At 44.5% G+C, this 17,163-nt stretch overlaps 1 protein-coding gene and 1 long non-coding RNA gene across 6 annotated transcripts in view; one reads left to right on the forward strand and one right to left on the reverse strand.

The window, feature by feature from the left end:
• Positions 1 to 1,453, reverse strand: part of Chn1 (chimerin 1) — a 159,359-nt gene extending 157,906 nt beyond the window's left edge. For 2 of the 5 annotated variants that reach the window (XM_076569690.1, XM_076569689.1), the window contains exon 1: positions 1,285 to 1,453. In XM_076569690.1, coding sequence (XP_076425805.1) covers positions 1,285 to 1,303 — 19 coding nt within the window. In that variant the 5' untranslated portion in view covers positions 1,304 to 1,453. The remainder of the gene's footprint in view (positions 1 to 1,284) is intronic. The other 3 variants (XM_076569691.1, XM_076569693.1, XM_076569688.1) reach the window with 3 other exon arrangements.
• A 110-nt stretch (positions 1,454 to 1,563) lies between these two features.
• LOC143272889 (uncharacterized) lies at positions 1,564 to 3,497 on the forward strand. Its single transcript, XR_013050519.1, has 2 exons — positions 1,564 to 2,091; positions 3,292 to 3,497. It is a non-coding gene; the product is annotated as an uncharacterized LOC143272889 (long non-coding RNA).
• Positions 3,498 to 17,163: the final 13,666 nt, after the last annotated feature.

Below are 17,163 nucleotides of genomic sequence, written 5' to 3' on the forward strand. Positions count from 1 at the left end.
GTATTGTTTTCCCAGTTTAACTGCTTTATTTATCAGGACTGTCAATAGTCTAAAAAATACTAGATGAGTACAACTTACTTTGGAAATCCTTAAAAACCGCAAACTACCTCACTAGGAACCAGGACAGAGGAATCAGATACAGTTTTAAAAAGATCTTCCTCTGGAAATCCTACTCTGTCTCAGCTGCAACAGTTGCTAAGTAGCTACCACCATTGCTTCTAAAAAATTATCAACTAAGAGTAAGCCTTACATCATCTGTAACCTTTGTACAAAAATGTCCCCATTTCTGCTAAGTAATGCCGATTAAATACAAGGTAGGGCAAAGCAACAGTGAGATTATATTTTTCAGTGAAGAAGAGACAGAAGTAACTGATTCCAGCAGCTGGATTCACTTGGAGGTATTTACAACAAAAAAGCATTTATGGTATGTGGCAACATAACGTGCCTGATCAGATGACATAATTAAAACTTAACTGGAAACTGCATATGCTGAATAACTTAGAAATGTTCTCGTGGCCATTGGTAATACATCATTGTACCTTACTACTTTGAAAAACTGAATTGTTTGCAAATCTAAGTTTTGACAAAATGAATTTCATTGAACTGATGGACCAAAGCCTGTTTTTGTAAAAGGAAACAATGTATCTTTTCAGTGCTTTTTCCCAAGCCTCTGTCATTGCAAACCGCCACTGAAACAATAGTGTTACAGTAACTACATCCACAAAATAACATTTCCCCTCCCATACTCAAAATTACGATTCTGATCAGTTACCCTCCAGTAACCAACTTTCTTCCGTCCTCTTTCGTCAGAACACACACTTTCAATCGTAACCAACACCAAATTAAGTTCACATATTATTCCAATGCAATGTCCCAAGTCCCTCCCGCCCCTCAAAATGCCCAACAATCCAGCAGGAATCAACACATGGACGGGGCAATTCTCGAGAGGCTGGGGATGCTCTCACGTCTTGTCCAAAATAAATAAACTTTCCAGGATCTTTATTTACCGACTCGGGGGAAAAATAGGTTTGCAAATAACTAGCCAACTTCCCTCTCAAGTTGGCATGTCTGCGAGGCACCATGCCTTGACCACGACCCCAGCACTGGCCCGGGAGCTCACGCCCATCGGCCCTGCCTGAGAGGAGACAATGGGAGCGGCGCGCGGGGCCGCGCTCCGGGAGCCCCGACTCGGCGGCCGGCCCGCCCCGCGCCCCCCGGCCCCGGCCCCGCACGCGGCTCCGGGGCGCGGCCCACCCGCGGCGGGGAGCCGGGGACCGCACTCACCGAACAGGGTCAGGGCCATGGTGGGGCCGCGCCTCCCGGCGCTCCTCGCTCCCGCGGCGGCCGGCAGACGGCACCTCGGCGGGGCGGCGGCCCGGGGGGCGTGGCGCGGAGGCCGCGGGGGGCCGCGGCGAGGAAAAGTTACGCGCGCGCTAGCAGCGAGGGGCGCGCCCGGCCCGCGGCCGCCCGGCAGCCCGCCGCGCGCCCGCACCTGTCGCCGCCATGGGCCCGCGGGGGGCGCGCGCGCGCGCGGGCGGGCTGCCGGGCGGGCGGACCCGAGGCGCGGCGGGCCGGGCGGAGCGACGACGGCGGCCGGCGCTCACTGCGCACCCCGCGACCTCGCGGACGCCATCTTGCCAGAGCGCGCCGCTCTCCCGCAGGCCCCTCGGGCGGGCGTTACCGTGGCAACGGGGCGGCGCGCGCGAGAGCGGGAGCGGGAGCGCGCGGCCCACGGGGGCGCGCCCCAGCCGCGCCGAGTGAGGCTACGCCCCCCACCACCAGGGAGGCGGCGGCGGCCCGGAGGTGGTGGTGGTGGTGGCGGTTCCTGAAATCCCAGGCTTTTTCTTGAGTGGGATGAGAGCCGGGAGGAAGATGCTGGGGCTCGCCGGCAAGCGGGGTCGCCTGAGGACCGGGTTCGTCTGAGGATAGGGGCTCCTGCCGGCGCCCTCAGGGTTAACCGGCGAGCGGTCCCTGCCTGTGGATGGTGCCAGCCTTCCCTTGGGATCGAGGAGCCCCTCGTGCTTCCGATCAGTATACCCGGAAACGGGTCATTGAAAAGCATCAGGAGTTACCTAAAATAATTGTTAAAAGGCAGGTGCTTAAACCCGCTTTCTCCTTTTTACATTATACCTTGTGGATGCTGTCTGGGAAAATCAGCGTTCCTCACTGCCTGGCACGTCTCTGCCACAAAAGATGATTCCCCCGAGCTTTTGGTATTTTATCTGATAATCACAGGCAACGTCTCTCGCTCCGATGTTTTCTCCTTGCCTTGTCTTCGCCTTAATTAGCGAGAGGCCTTGAGATTTTTTTGAAAGGCTCAACTGTGATGTTTTCGTCGTTTTCACTTTATTTCTCTCGTTGCTACCTTTGTTCCTTTTAAGGCAGTCTTTCCTCCCCCTAGTTTCTGTTTAGGGTTTGATACTGTTTCGATGTATAATCGTGTTCGCTTTCTCTTAGCTCCTCATTTTCTCCTGCATGCACCTCACGTTTTACAAGCTCCTCGAGTTCCCTCGTGTCGGTTTCCTCTTTTTCTCTAATTTTCAACCAGTTATTGTGAGATTATATAAATAGCTTCTATTTAATATATCTCAGGGATCAAATCTTATTAGAATGGTAATTACTACCTCAAATAGAACTACAGCTAATCCATCATTATTTCACATCATCCTCAAGCATCAGATAGGGGAAGGAAAAAAAAAACGGTTGGAAGGAGGAGCCAAGCCTTTTGTTTCAAGTCAGTTAACTCAAAAAGAAAGAAATATTAAAATAATTCACGAGTGGACAAATGTCTAAGAGTCTGATCTTATATAAAATAAAATTTCATTTGCCACTGGTATAAAATACTTCTTGAAATCTCTGGCGTTTTAAATCTTTATTGAGGATAAACTCGATTTGATTTTATTCATCCCCCTCCCTTTTTTTTCGAGAAAAAAAAAATAAATCACATACAGCTCATCAAGATAAATGGAAACTCAAGAAGGCTTTGTGAGACAGATTTTATAACCGTATTAAGATCTCTGCTGACTTCTCTGCAACCAGATAAATCAGTATCTAGAGACCCCATTGTCTCAACCAGCCGTCTTCCACTTTTTCAGTCGCCTGATTTCTTTGAGGTTCTAGTGGAAATATATATCCTTCTTCCTAGAAAAGTGTTTTTACACATAAGCACACCAGTTTTTTGTTTGTTTGTTTGTTTGTTTGTTTGTTTTTGCACAATTTCAGAAAGGTTTTTAATCTCAGAAGGGTTTTGCCTTTTATAATCTAAAGAATCTTTCACCTTATTTTGAACAGATTTAAAGAAGACAGAAAAATTGAAGACCTAATGGTTTAAGGTTTTCCCCCAGATCTTACCTACTTAATGACAACTAACAAGAAAATCTTGGGTTTATGCTGTTCTCCCAGACAACCTCCTTCACCCGCCCCAGTTCTCCTCCAGTTTGGAGCATGTTTAGTTTGAATTAGAAAAGACTTATCTGTTTACTATTAGAAGCAAAGAAGCAAGGTGTCTACTTTGTCCCCAGCAGCTTCACACATTCGGGTCCTCTTCAAGTTCAGGAGGCTCCATCTTGCCCAGGGTCTTTTATTCATACACACCTCTATTCAGAACTGTATGTCTATGGAGGCTAAGAACAGAAAAGTGCCTTTTCTTTTGGGTCAGTTTAATGAAATTAAAGAGCATTAAGACTTTGGGTGTTACTGTCCAGTTTGCTGGGAGTTTTCTCTGCCCCTTGAGGAGTTACCCTGAGGGTCAGTTAGAGGGAACTCAGTACCCTTGGCTCAGGTTCCGATTGACCCATTGTACAGCCAGGCTTTGGTCCCTGGACCAACATTTCACTCTTACTAACAGCAGCTAAACAGGGCTGAGTCCTAGCAGTAGTACCAGACCCAGCTGAGACTTCAGTGGAGAGTTTCCCATTGCCTTCCTCCTGTCTGTTCAAGACCTTAGTAAACCACACGCCACACAAGACGGCTGTCTGTAGGAAACTGAAACAACACAGGATGAACACAGGGTTGCCCTCTTTCTTCTCAACATCTAGCTCTTGTGATGTTTTCCCACTGACTTCCGGATAGTTTGATGTCAACAAAAATGCTCTCCACACTCAATCCAAGTGTCCTCTCTTGTGAGTAACACTGGTGCTTTTAATATTGCCCTAGCCATTGAGAAATGAGTGTGCGCCTTTGCTCACTTAACTGGAAATAAAGCAACAGCCTTCTACTTCAGATTCAATGTGAGGAAGGGCGTTAACTACCCAAAAGTGATTATTATGGGTGGTGGCTTTGGTCATTTATAAACCAGACAAAGAAAGAATTGACTTTTCAAAACACACATGGTTTCATTCACAAATTTAATTTTATGCTTAACAGGAAAGTAATTAGAAGAGCCAGATCTGTTTGTTCTGTTACTAATTAGTTGTTAGATTTTAAACAAACATTTTACTCTTTCTAGTCCTTATCTCTCTCATTCATAAAATGAAAAGATCAAATGGTGGGAGCAGATTAATTCTAACACCTTCCTTAGGTGTATCTGCTGCTCAGAGATCTTAAAGTCTTCAAGTGGATTATGGGTAAACTGGAAGATGCTTGGATCTTTAGTCTCTTTAAGGTACTGGAAGTTCGTAAGTGTTCACTATAACTAAGAGGCCACATTTCTGAGAGCACTGACACTCTTCTTTCATTCATTATGGGTTATACTAATAATAATTCCATTATTGCATAAAAGAATCTTTTTCAGGTTCAACAGCATTTAAAATTAAATGTATGTGGAAAACCTGTTTTAAAATGACTAAAACAGTTTCTCATTTTTGTCTAATTTGTTGACTGAACAGAACTTAGGCAAGCCTCTGAACTATTTTTTTTAGCACGGTGAGCTAATGGCGTATCACCGTGTTTAGGTTTTCTGCTGCTCGTTTACCGTCATTCCCACTGGTAAACATTGATTTGTTCCTCCGTTTTGAATGAAGCGGAAATTAATGAGGCAGCTTCTGTCTCACAATAACAGGTTAAAATTATAGCACTTTATCATGTCAGCACAGCTTTAAACACTGGAATACCAGCGGTATTAGCACAGTTCCCAAAGTAGTGCCACAGTTTGCTTGAAGTAAAAAATGACACCGTTTGCTTTCGCTAACTCGATAGAAATCTTTCTGTTCACACAGCGGTTACAAAGGTCTGGAAGTTCTTTCTCTGAGTTTTAACAGTGTCTGCCCATGTGTGACAGCTCTGTCCTGTGCTTAGGTCTCCAGATGACAGCTTTGTTTCCATTGTGTGAGTTAGTTTAAAGTGGTTTGGGTTTGCAGTTAATAACATTTTCCTTAAACCCTTAATGAGGATGACGTTGCTCCTCCCTTTTATCGAAGGTATTTTGAATAAATACTCTGCCTGATATTTGTGGCATTTCATGACTTGGAAGTAGCATTTTGAAAGGACACAGCTTTTTGTTGTTGTTGTTTTTTTTGTTTTGTTTTGTTTTTGTTTTTGTTTTTCGAGACAGGGTTTCTCTTGTGTAGCTTTGTGCCTTTCCTGGAACTCACTTGATAGCCCAGGCTGGCCTCGAACTCACAGAGATCCGCCTGGCTCTGCCTCCCGAGTGCTGGGATTAAAGGCGTGCACCACCACCGCCTGGCCGAAAAGGACACAGCTTTAAACATACAAAAGTAACTAAGATGCACTTACCTCAAACATAAGGATTTCAATCAGAAAACTAGAGGGGAAATGCATCACAAACTATAAAACTGGCCATTACACTTAAATAATTTAAATTAATGTTCAGAAGAATTGATTGTGTTCTGTTGACCACCAGAGGGTGCCTAAATTATATCCACTGGAGTAATATTGTGCCTTAGAAATGGCATGAAACTCAATCTGAGAAAAATACATAAGAAACCATAAGAATCAAAGACGAGGCTTTCTATTCAATGCCTTACTCACATCAAAAGTATGCTAAAGGCTTCTGATGGCATCTTACTGAGGAGAGACTAAGGCCTTCCAAATTAAGCAAACCAACTAGCATTTGTGTAGCCCTGTGTTTAGGATGAGAGGAGCAACATGAGGGGGAATTCAATTCAAAAATCAGAATGGCCCAGGATAATAAGTTTCTTGTTAGTTACTCAGTAAGAAGAGATCTCAGGTCAGTTGGTGCTCGAGTCTTGGGGATTACTATACAACCTAGGTTAGAACGTTCTAAAAGCCACAGGTCCTTTTAAAGAAATAATTGTGATTGGTTTTGTTTTGTTTTCTTGTTTGAGACAGAGTTTCTCTGCGTAGCCCTGGCTGTCCTGGAACTCACGCTGTAACCAGGCTGGCCTCGATCTCACAGAGATCCTCCTGACTTTGCCTCCTGAGTGCTGTACCACCACTGCCTGGCAACAGTTTGTTCTGATGTATCAGAGTGACCACTGGTTGGAGGGGGCGGGAAGGAAGAAGGAGGAAAGTCTATTTTTAATATGGTTTTGAATAAATGCTTTTAAAAGAATACTTACTTTCTGGTAAGTAGTGTAGCAGATCTCCTGGGACTTTTATATAGACTCACAATTCACTGTATTTTCAAATACATGTTAGATAAAACCACGATGATTCGGTTGCCAGTAAGTTTTTGTTCTATACTACAATCATATTATAGTCTGTTAAGCCAGCATTGCTATTCAAGTGTATTTTCCTGAGGTTACCAGGCATATCTAATGCACAGTGTGGCTAAATGTCTATTTAACTCGGGCATTTGGATTTCTGCCAGGCTTGCTCAAGAGTGTATAAGCGGATTTGGCTACAAATCAAATCTCTCCAACATGGCCATGGTTTTTCTGGCTAATGTGAGTGTCCACAGTAAGGGTGACTTATTCAAGGGAATTATAAGTCAGCAAAATGCCTGTGATCTCTGTGTGAAAATTAAATATCTAGTAAGTAGCAGCTGAAAGGGATGTAGTGAATTCCCGTAATTGAAATCACAGTCTGGTTCTGTTCCTATGATGGAGTTTTGATAACGCTCCCTTGTATCCAGTTGTCTAGGACTTTCCCAGACATTCGTGACAATGAACAAATTTAGATTCATACATCCACCTTTCATCCATTCAACAAATGTACCATTAACATACGAGGCCTCATGCAAGATTTGGGCAAAAGAACCTAAAAGCGTATTCAGATCCTAGAAGGCTTCATGAAGGAGCAAGCTGTGCCTTGAGGGATGAGGAATTAAGCAAACCGTCGAAAGGGAGACTTAGAGTTTAAATTGGAGGAAATGGAGGACTGTGAGGAAATCATGGGCAAAGCAGGCAGGACATGACTGTGCCTAGGGAGGGAACAGTGGAAAAGATGTAGATGAGACCACTGAGCTGGTGAGTCTTAGCATAGTTTCATGAACTCTGCCAGTCTTCTACAAACACTTAAGACAGCTAGGAATTTGAGTTCATCATTAAATTCTACTTTGAAATTTTTCTTACTGCCCCGTTTGTGTGTATGTGTTGCTGGAGTCTTGCCCTGGTCTGGAATCTCCCTGCCATTGACTTGGATTGGTTTGTGTCTGATCCATAAATCCCCACTGTGGTAGAGGCAGAGAGTGAATACATGCCAGCCACAGGTTCATGTGCTCAGCATGGCAGAGGTGAGCCAGGAAACTGCTGAGGAGAGAGCAGGGATGGACCGTGACCACACCTTCTGGGTTAGTCTTAGGATTAACGAAGCCAGAATGGACATTAAACAAATGTGTTCCATCTTCCCCCGCAGGCATTTGCGCCCCTGCTCAACAGTTAAGGTGACATCATTATAACAAGCCTACTGGAAATATCAATCGAGCTGCGTTGTTTGATAAGTGTGTCTGTCTACTGTGCGATGCCAACCAGACTGGTGGATCCTTTTCATTAAACTGGCCATTTGTTCCATCCTGTTTTTCAGTTTCAAAGTAATTTCAGTCTCTTCTGAAGATGTAATTGATTCAGCATCAGGGAGATTGCTTCCTCTGTGCTTTAGGATCTCCGGTTGGATATGACGGACTGGAGGTCTTCCTAAGACAGGCAAGTGCTAAGTATGCCAGTGATCAGCTTGCAACTCCAGCTTTCGCCAGTGAACAGATTCTGGTGTATCACAGCCTATCTCTGCAGAAAGTTACACCTAGCAAAAGTATTTTGTGAAGATCAGATTTTGCCAGGTATGATGGCACACGCCTTTAATTCCAGCATTAGTGAGGCAGAGGCAGATGGATCTCTGTGAGTGCAAGGCCAGCCTGGTCTATACAGCAAGACCCTGCCTCAAAAAAAAAAAATCATAGGTTTTATTGATATTTTATATTCTAAGTATCCAATTTATACCACACATCATATATACACCTTAAAAACTCCTTTCTCTCTCCCCCACCCCCAACCTACAGTGGACCTAGAGCAAAACACTCTTAACCCCACCATCCCCTCACATCTCAGTCCCCTTAGCTTTCCTACCACATCCCATACCCCCATTATTATGCAGCTTGGTCTCTGTTTTCTGTTTGCTTTCCTTATCCTTCAACTATTGCTGAGTTCTTCCCTGCCTATGGGATGTAGGAACTGGCCCAGCAAGCAAGAATCTTCCGTGTTCTCTGCCCTTGGTTCCGGTCTCTATGCTCACAAAGCTGTTGTATACCACCCCGACAGCTGAGAAATACATTTTTAAATTAGAGACTGAACTGGTAAGAAAGATGGCAGATGGAAAGAATTCAAAAGTTTGAAAAGAGAAGAATATGAGGGCGAGTGTTTGTCTAGTGGGTTCTTGGATCCTGCGTTTGAGCTCCAGTCCCACAGAACAGTTTCTAGGGATGGTCAACCTGCATCTCTTGCCTTCAGACCTCTCTGTGAAATGGTGACTGGTGGGAAACAGCTGGCCCAGCTGTACGGAGAGGGAGAGAAGCATGGAAAGGGGTCGTTTGAGTCTGCCTGTCATTAGATCACCAGTGCCACCAAGACCATCGGAAATTAAGCTGGTAAGTCCTTCAGCAGATGAATGACAGGACAAAGTTCATTCTGCCGAGAAGCATGACTTTAAACTTCCTTAGGTGGAACAGTTTCCTACCCATTACTGTCTAGTCATGAGGGACTTCACTGAGGCCTCTTCCTTTCTCATCTTGGCTCCCAGCCTGATTGCTAGGCTGTAAGAATATTTAAGGGCTTGCTGCCGCATGAGCTGTGAGGGAAGGTGCCTGTCCCAGGGAATGGCTTCCTGTGTTTCTCCTGAGGAACAATGGAAGTTGGAGAAAGATGACCTCCAGCGACAGGATGACATAATGTGCTCTTCCCGACCAGAAGCTTTCCATGTCTGTCACTCGCTTGGCAGTGGTTCTGTCCACCACCCTTTTCTGTCCTCTGCATTTTGTCACGTTTCCCTGCACATTCAAGCCAGGTTTCCTTTTGTCTAAAAAGCTTTTTTTTAATGCAACTATAGTGAGAAATATTTTTATTCCACTGATTCCATTACCTAATGGAGTTGTTTAACTCAGTCCTTCGGCTTATCTTTTGGTACAGTACAGTCTCTTGTCCTAGTGACCAGATATCCCTTAGTGGGAGTCTTAGGCTTTTAGGAGTCTTTCTCATTCAGCACTCCGGGGCTTTACCCCCACCCTCTGCCTCTGTTAACTGAGAGTTAGAGTTTCTGTAATTAAAATACTTCCTATCAGAGCTGGAGAGATGACTCAGCGGTTAAGAGCACTAGCTGCTCTTCCAGAGTTCTTGAGTTCAATTCCCAGCACCCAGCAACCGTATGGTGGCTCACCACCATCTATAGTGGAGTCTGATGCCCCCTTCTGTCATGCAGGCATTCATGCAGATAGAGCACTCATCTACATAAAATAAATAAAATCTTTTAACAATATTTCCTATCGGTTCTTTGAGCTCCCTATTGCTTTCAGGCCTGGGCATCCTGTGGCAGTTTACAGAGTGCAGCCATTCAGATGGTTGTTTACAACAAGGTGAGCAGATCGATGACTGTCTTAGGGTTTCTATTGCTGCAACTAAACACCATGACCAAAAAGCAGGTTGGGAGGCTGACACGTCAGCATTGCTGTTCATCACTGAAGGAAGTCAGGACCGGAACTCAGACAGGGTAGGATCCTGGAGGCAGGAGCTGATGCAGAGGCCATGGAGGGGTGCTGCTTACTGGCTTGCTTCTCCTGGCTTGCTCACCCTGCTTTCTAATAGAACCCAGGACCACCAGCACAGGGGTGGCCCCACCCACCATGGGCTGGGCCCTCTCCCATTGATCACTGATTGAGAAAATGTCTTACAGCCAGATCTCATGGAGGCCTTTCCTCAACTGAGGCTCCTTCCTTTCGAATGGCTCAAGCTTGTGTCAGGTTGACACACAAAACCAGCCAGTACAGTGACAAACAGACATTGTTTAGCTGAGACCTCAACACATCCCTGTTATCTGAGATTCTCCAGGACGCTATCCTGAAGTAGTTCATCCTTATCTGGACTCCCAGAGAACTCTTTAAATATGCATCTTACTGCAGTTTACATTGTATGTGTCTTATAATTATTTATGCAAATATATTTTTTATTCTCATTCTCTTCCTCCTTTCACCTGCTCCATCCTGGACCCTTAAGACTAAGCTTTTCTTACTGGTGAGCCTTTCTTTATATTCCCAGCTTATAAATATTCAGCAAGCAGCCGCTGAATGAACTGGTAAGTACATTACCTAACATAAACATGAGCATTCACACTGATTTGAAGCTGGCTGCAAATGGACTGGATTTCGTAGCAGGAGGATGCTAGGATATGGCTAGCATTCTGCTCAATGGTTTGCATTGCCTTGCTCCAGCCAACAGTTTTGATAAAAGCAAAACAGCGAGTTTTCTTTAAAGTTCAGCTTGCTGCGTGGTTGCGTGATAGCAGTCTAGGGTGCACCAGGATACGGAAGGTTGTAACTGCTGAGGGCTTGGCTTTCCCTGTCTAGTTTGTGTTTCAATGGGCCGAGCTTTGTAAAGTCAAGTCAGATTTTTAAAATTATTTATTTTATATGCATTGGTGTTTTGCCTGCATGTATGTCTGTGGGAAAGTGTCAGTCCCCTAGAACTGAAGTTACGGACAGTTGTGAGCTGCCATGTGGGTGTGGGTATTGAACCCAGGTCTTCTGGAAGAGCAGTCAGTGTTCTTAGCCACTGAGCCATCTCTCCAGCCCCAGGAAAACTATTTTGGGCAGGGGGAGCCAGCGTTCTGAAAGCTGTACTGTGTGTAAGGAGACAGGAAGGAGGAGGAGAGAGCAAATAGGAGAGGTGGAGGCTAGTGAGGTGATGCCAGTTGTCACCAGGTCCCAAGGACTCTGGTCTGCTCCAGGTGACGTGGAGAGCCACTGGCAGGATTGTGGAGAGCGATGTAGTCCCATATATGATTCAAGGGTACACCCTGTCTGGTGTATTAAATTAGAAGAGAGAGACGAGTAATGGAGTCGACCTATCTGCTTGACCAGAGAGTGTGTCAATGATCATTATGATCATTTTTCACCTGGATATTTTCTATATACGATATATAATACATATATAGATGTGTACGTGCGTGCGTGCGTGCGTGAAGTAGCCTATTTAAGGTCTTTGCGGATTTTCCTATTACAATATTATTTACCTTTTCTTATTTTTTTTTTGTGGGGGTGGTTCTGGTGTCAAATTCAGAGAGTTTGGTTTGTGGGTTAAGCAACTTACCGACTAAGCCATCTTGGTAGCCAACTAGTACTTATTTAAAGGGGTTTGTCTTTGCCAACTAAAGTAATTTGTAAGTAATTAGTTATATGGTAATTTGTTTATTTTGGTTTTGGTTTTTCCAGACAGGGTTTCTCTGCATAACTGCCCTGGCTGTCCTGGAACTCACTCTGTCGACCAGGCTGGTTTGAACTCACAGAGATCCACCTGCCTCTGCCTCCTGCATGCTGGGATTAAAGGTGTGTGCCACCACCAGCTGGCTGATATATGGTAATTTTAAAAAGATGATCTAAGTACTTAGGCAAACATCCACAAGGACCTAGGTTCATCTCCAGAACCTAAATAAATAAATAAATAAATAAATGAAACAATTTTTAAAAATGTTAAATTGGGTCAAGTAACCAAATTATACTAAATGCCAGTTGAGCCAGATAATTTCTAGTGCTTCTGTAACATAAAATTCTAAACTACTACTTTCCCATGTAGGAATATATTGTGTTGTATGAAACATCAAATATTAAACTTCTCAGGGCATTTAAAATCCTTCAAGGTAGGGCTGAGTCAGGAAAATGCCTGTACACAAGCACAAGGCTCTGTGGTCAGATCCTAACCCCTCTGTGGTCAGATCCCAACCCCCTCTGTGGTCATATCCCACCCCCTCTGTGGTCAGATCCCAGCCCCTCTGTGGTCAGATCCCAGCCCCCTCTGTGGTCAGATCCCAGCCCCCTCTGTGGTCAGATCCCAGCCCCCTCTGTGGTCAGATCCCAGCCCCCGCTGTGGTCAGATCCCAACCCCCTCTGTGGTCAGATCCCAACTCCCTCTGTGGTCAGATCCCAGCCCCCTTTGAGGTCAGATCCCAACCCCCCTGTGGTCAGATCCCAACTCCCTCTGTGGTCAGATCCCAACCCCCCTGTGGTCAGATCCCAGCCCCCTCTGTGGTCAGATCCCAGCCCCCTCTGAGGTCAGATCCCAATCCCAATGTGGTCAGATCCCAACTCCCTCTGAGGTCAGATCCCAGCCCCCTCTGTGGTCAGATCCCAAACCCTCTGTGGTCAGATCCCAGCCCCCTCTGTGGTCAGGTCCCAGCCCCCTCTGTGGTCAGATCCTAACCCTCGGTGGCATCTGCAGCCACAGTGCTGGAGCAGTGGAGTGGAGAGATGGGCAGACCATCAGTGCTGGCCAATTGGTGAGCTCTAGGTTCAATAAGAGATGTTTCAAAAACTAAAGTAGCTGGCTGGAGAGATGGCAGTTAAAAGCACACTCTGCTCCTCCAGAGTATTTAATTCCGGTACCCAATGGTGACTCACAGTCATCTTAACTCCAGTTCTAGGAGACCCCATGCCTTCTTCTGTGTTCCAAGGGCCCCAGGCATGGAAGTGGTGCACACACATACAGGCGGGCAAGCACCCACCCGGAAAGAAACACAATTTGAAAGAGAAGGTAGAAAGCAACTGAGGAGGAGCTGTGATGTCAACCTGGCCTCCCTGTGTGTACCTGTGCATGAGCATTCGTGCGAGATCAAACCGACAGAAGTAAACACCTCCCAAGGCTAAATTACAAAACAAACACTAAGAAAATGGTGGGGCACAGCTCAGTGGCAGGTCATGTGATTAGCTTGTGTGGGGCCCTGGGCTCACTCTAATTCCTCAACAGTGGGCAAACTAATGATGAAGAAAGCATATACAAGGGAAGTGGGCCCCTACTGTAGTGTCGTTTACAGTAGCTGGGACTGCAGTGGGCCAGACTACATGGTGAAGGAGGCGTATGCAAGACAAGTGGGCAGAGAAGGGCCCCTGTACTGTCATTTACAACAGCTGGGACTGCAGGCAGGGACTGCCATGCCCAGCTTCTTTGCCAGGTCTTGAGTTGGTCCTTTGTAGAATGGGGGTCTTGAGTTGGTCCTTTGTAGAATGGGGGTTGTTTTGTTGTTGTTTTTATGTGTGTGTATGTTGTGTTGAGTTTTGTTGTTGTTTTTAGTGCTGGCTTCACACACATTGTACAGGTTGTCGGTGGTCTAGCCCTGGCTACATCCCTGCCCCTTAGTTTCCCGAAAGGCAAGTTTTCCCTCATCTTTCACTGGTAAACCACATGTCACACCTCCTTGTCACACATTCTGTCCTATAGACCCTATTGTCTCTGAAGCACAATTTATTTCCCTTTGGGCATACAAACCAAACTAAACCCTTGTGGCTTGATCATATATCTGGCACTGGGAACTCAGCTCACCCTGTGCCTAACCTTTTTCCCTCATCAGTGTTGGATATTATATACCCACTGCCAAGTGTAAGGTCTGGGAGCCAGAAAATGCTGGACAAAGGCCAGTCTCTGTTTTCTGCACTGGGGATTGAATCCAGGGCTTCATGTATTCTAGGCAAGCACTGTACTACTGAGCTATAGCCCAGGCTGAAAGCCAACCTCTTCAAAAAAGACATCTTCATCAGATCTCTGTATGACAGAAAACTGGAAAGGTTGCATCCAGAAGCAGTGGCCAAGCACACTTCTTTAGGAGGCAGGCTACCTGGGTTTGAATCCCAGCTCTTCAGTGTATCAGCTCTGTAACTGCAAGTATGGTATTAGCTTCTTCTTCTTCTTCTTCTTCTTCTTCTTCTTCTTCTTCTTCTTCTTCTTCTTCTTCTTCTTCTTCTTCTTCTTTAATTAATTATTTATGTGCATTGGTGTGAAAGTGTCAGATCCCCTGGAACTGGAGTTACAGACAGTTGTGAGCTGCCATATGGGTGCTGGGAATTGAACCCCGGTCTTCTGGAAGAACAGCCAGTGCTCTTAACTGCTGAGCCATCTCTCCAGCCCCTGCCCCACCCCGTATTAGCTTCTTTAAATGCACTTTTTCAGTTAGATCAAATAGAGGCATCAAGAACCAGTTTTTATCCTAGAAACGTTTTTATATAATTAGGAAATCTTTTATGTAATTAGCAGTTATATAAAAAGTATTGAACATTTTAGAGTAATAGAAATAAGTATAACTCAAAAATATCACATATTTTGTAGTAACTTTTACACTGGGCTTGTGTATGTTTGTGTATGTGAGAGAGAGACTCACTCTGTATTTGGCCTGGAATTTGAAATCCTCCTGCGTCAGACTCTCAGGTTCTGGGATTGCAGTGGTGTGCCACCACACCAGTTCAGTGTTTCTCATTACCTCTATTACTTTTAAATGTTAAATTGTCCTAGTGATGAGTGCTGACTCTAAGCTTCCTCCCTGCCCTGCTGCCCAAGGCCCCCACCCCCAGAGATTACAAAGCAGCTCAGCAGTGTCCTTTCTCCAGCTGGTGAAGGACACAGTCTTCAAACACTTGCTGATCCTTTTCAACTCACTGGGGCCTCAATACTGATTAATTCACTAGAAATAAGCACTGAACAGGCAATATAATGATCCAATCCATACTTACAACTCTGTTAACCTATTGTTTTGCTAGCAATAAGGGAAGGGTTAAAGGATTCTAGACCAGACATTAGAAGACCAATTTTAAAAGTAACCAATACTCTCCCTCTCTGCCCCCCCCCCGCCCCCCACTCCCCAGCTCCATATTCTGGCCCACAACACTGACAGAATACCCCTGCTCCACCAGAGACCAAGTTACTAGGAACCCCAGGTAAGCACCAGCTAACATTCCTTAAAGCCACATCAAAACCAGAAACAAAAGGGGGGAGGGCATAACAGACACCAAGAAAATCCAAAGAATCATTAGGTCATGTTTCAAAAACCTGTACTCCACAAAATTGGAAAATCTAAAAGAAATGGACAAATTTCTTGATAGATAACACTTACCAAAGTTAAATCAAGATCAGATAAACAATTTAAATAGACCTATAATCCCTAAGTCTCCTAATCAAAAAATGCCCAGGCAGACAATTTAGCGCAGAATTCTACCAGACTTTCAAAGAGGACCTAATACCAATACTCCTCAAATTATTCCACAAAATAGAAACAGAAAGAACAAGAAAGAACATTGCCAAATTCATTTTATGAGGCCACAGTCACCCTGATACACAAACCACACAAAGACTCAACAAAGAGAGTTACAGACCAATTTCCCTCATGAATGTAGATGCAAAAATACTCAACAAAATACTCTCAAACCCAATCCAAGAACACATCAAAAAGACCATCCACCATGACCAAGTAGGCTTCACCCCAGAGATACAGGGATGGTTCAACATATGAAAATCTGTCAATGTAACCCACCAGATAAACAAACTGAAAGAAAAAAAGCCACGTGATCCTCTCATTAGATGCTGAAAAAGCCTTTGACAAAATCTAACACCCCTTCATGATAAAGGTCTTGGAATGATCAGGGATACAAGGAACATACCTAAACATAATAAAGACAATATATAGCAAGCTGATAGCTAACATCAAATTAAATCGAATGAAACTCAAAGCAATTCTTCTAAAATGAGGAACAAGACAAGGTTGTCCACTCTCTCCATACCTATTCAATACAGTACTCGAAGTTCTAGCTAGAAAAACAAGACAGTTAAAAGAGATGAAGGGGATACAAATTGGAAAGGAAGAATTCAAAGTATCTCTATTTGCAGAAGATATGATAGTATACATACATGACCCCAAAAATTCTACCAGAGAACACCTTCAGCTAAGTAGCTGGATACAAGATTAACTAAAAAAAATCAGTAATACAATCAGTATATACAAATGGTAAGTGGGCTGAGAAAGAAATCATGAAAACAACACCCTTCACAATAAGCACAAATAATATAAAATATCTTGGTGTAACTCTAATCAAGCAAATGAAAGGCCTGTATCACAATAACTTCAAGTCTTTGAAGAAAGAAATTGGTGAATATATCAGAAGATGGAAATATCTCCCATGCTCATGGATTGGTAGGATTAACATGGTTAAAGTGGCCATCCTACCAAAAGCAATCTACAGATTCAATGAAATCCCCATCAAAATCCCAGCACAATTATTTACAGACCTTGAAAGGACAATACACAACTTCATATGGAACAACAACAACAACAAAAACCAAGATAGCTAAAACAATCCTGTACAATACAAGAACTTCTGGAGGTATCACTGTCCCTGATGATGTCAAGCTCTACTACTACAGAGCTCTAATAATACAAAGCACATCATACTGGCATAAAAACAGACAGGTTGATCAACAGAATTGAAAGGAAGACCCAGACAAAAATCTACACACCTATGTACACCTAATTTTTGACAAAGAAGCCAAAATTATACAGTGGAATAAAGAAAGCATCTTCACCAAATGGTGCCGGTCTAACTGGATATCAGTACGCAGAAGAATGCAAATAGATCCATATTTATTACTGTGCACAAAACTCAAGTCCAGCCGGGCGGTGGTGGCGCACGCCTTTAATCCCAGCACTCGGGAGGCAGAGCCAGGCGGATCTCTGTGAGTTCGAGGCCAGCCTGGGCTACCAAGTGAGTTCCAGGAAAGGCGCAAAGCTACACAGAGAAACCCTGTCTCGAAAAACCAAAAAAAAAAAAAAAAACAAAAAAAACAAAAC

This window comes from Peromyscus maniculatus, chromosome 4 (genome assembly GCF_049852395.1).
Source record: "Peromyscus maniculatus bairdii isolate BWxNUB_F1_BW_parent chromosome 4, HU_Pman_BW_mat_3.1, whole genome shotgun sequence".
Classification (NCBI taxonomy): Eukaryota; Metazoa; Chordata; class Mammalia; order Rodentia; family Cricetidae; genus Peromyscus; species Peromyscus maniculatus.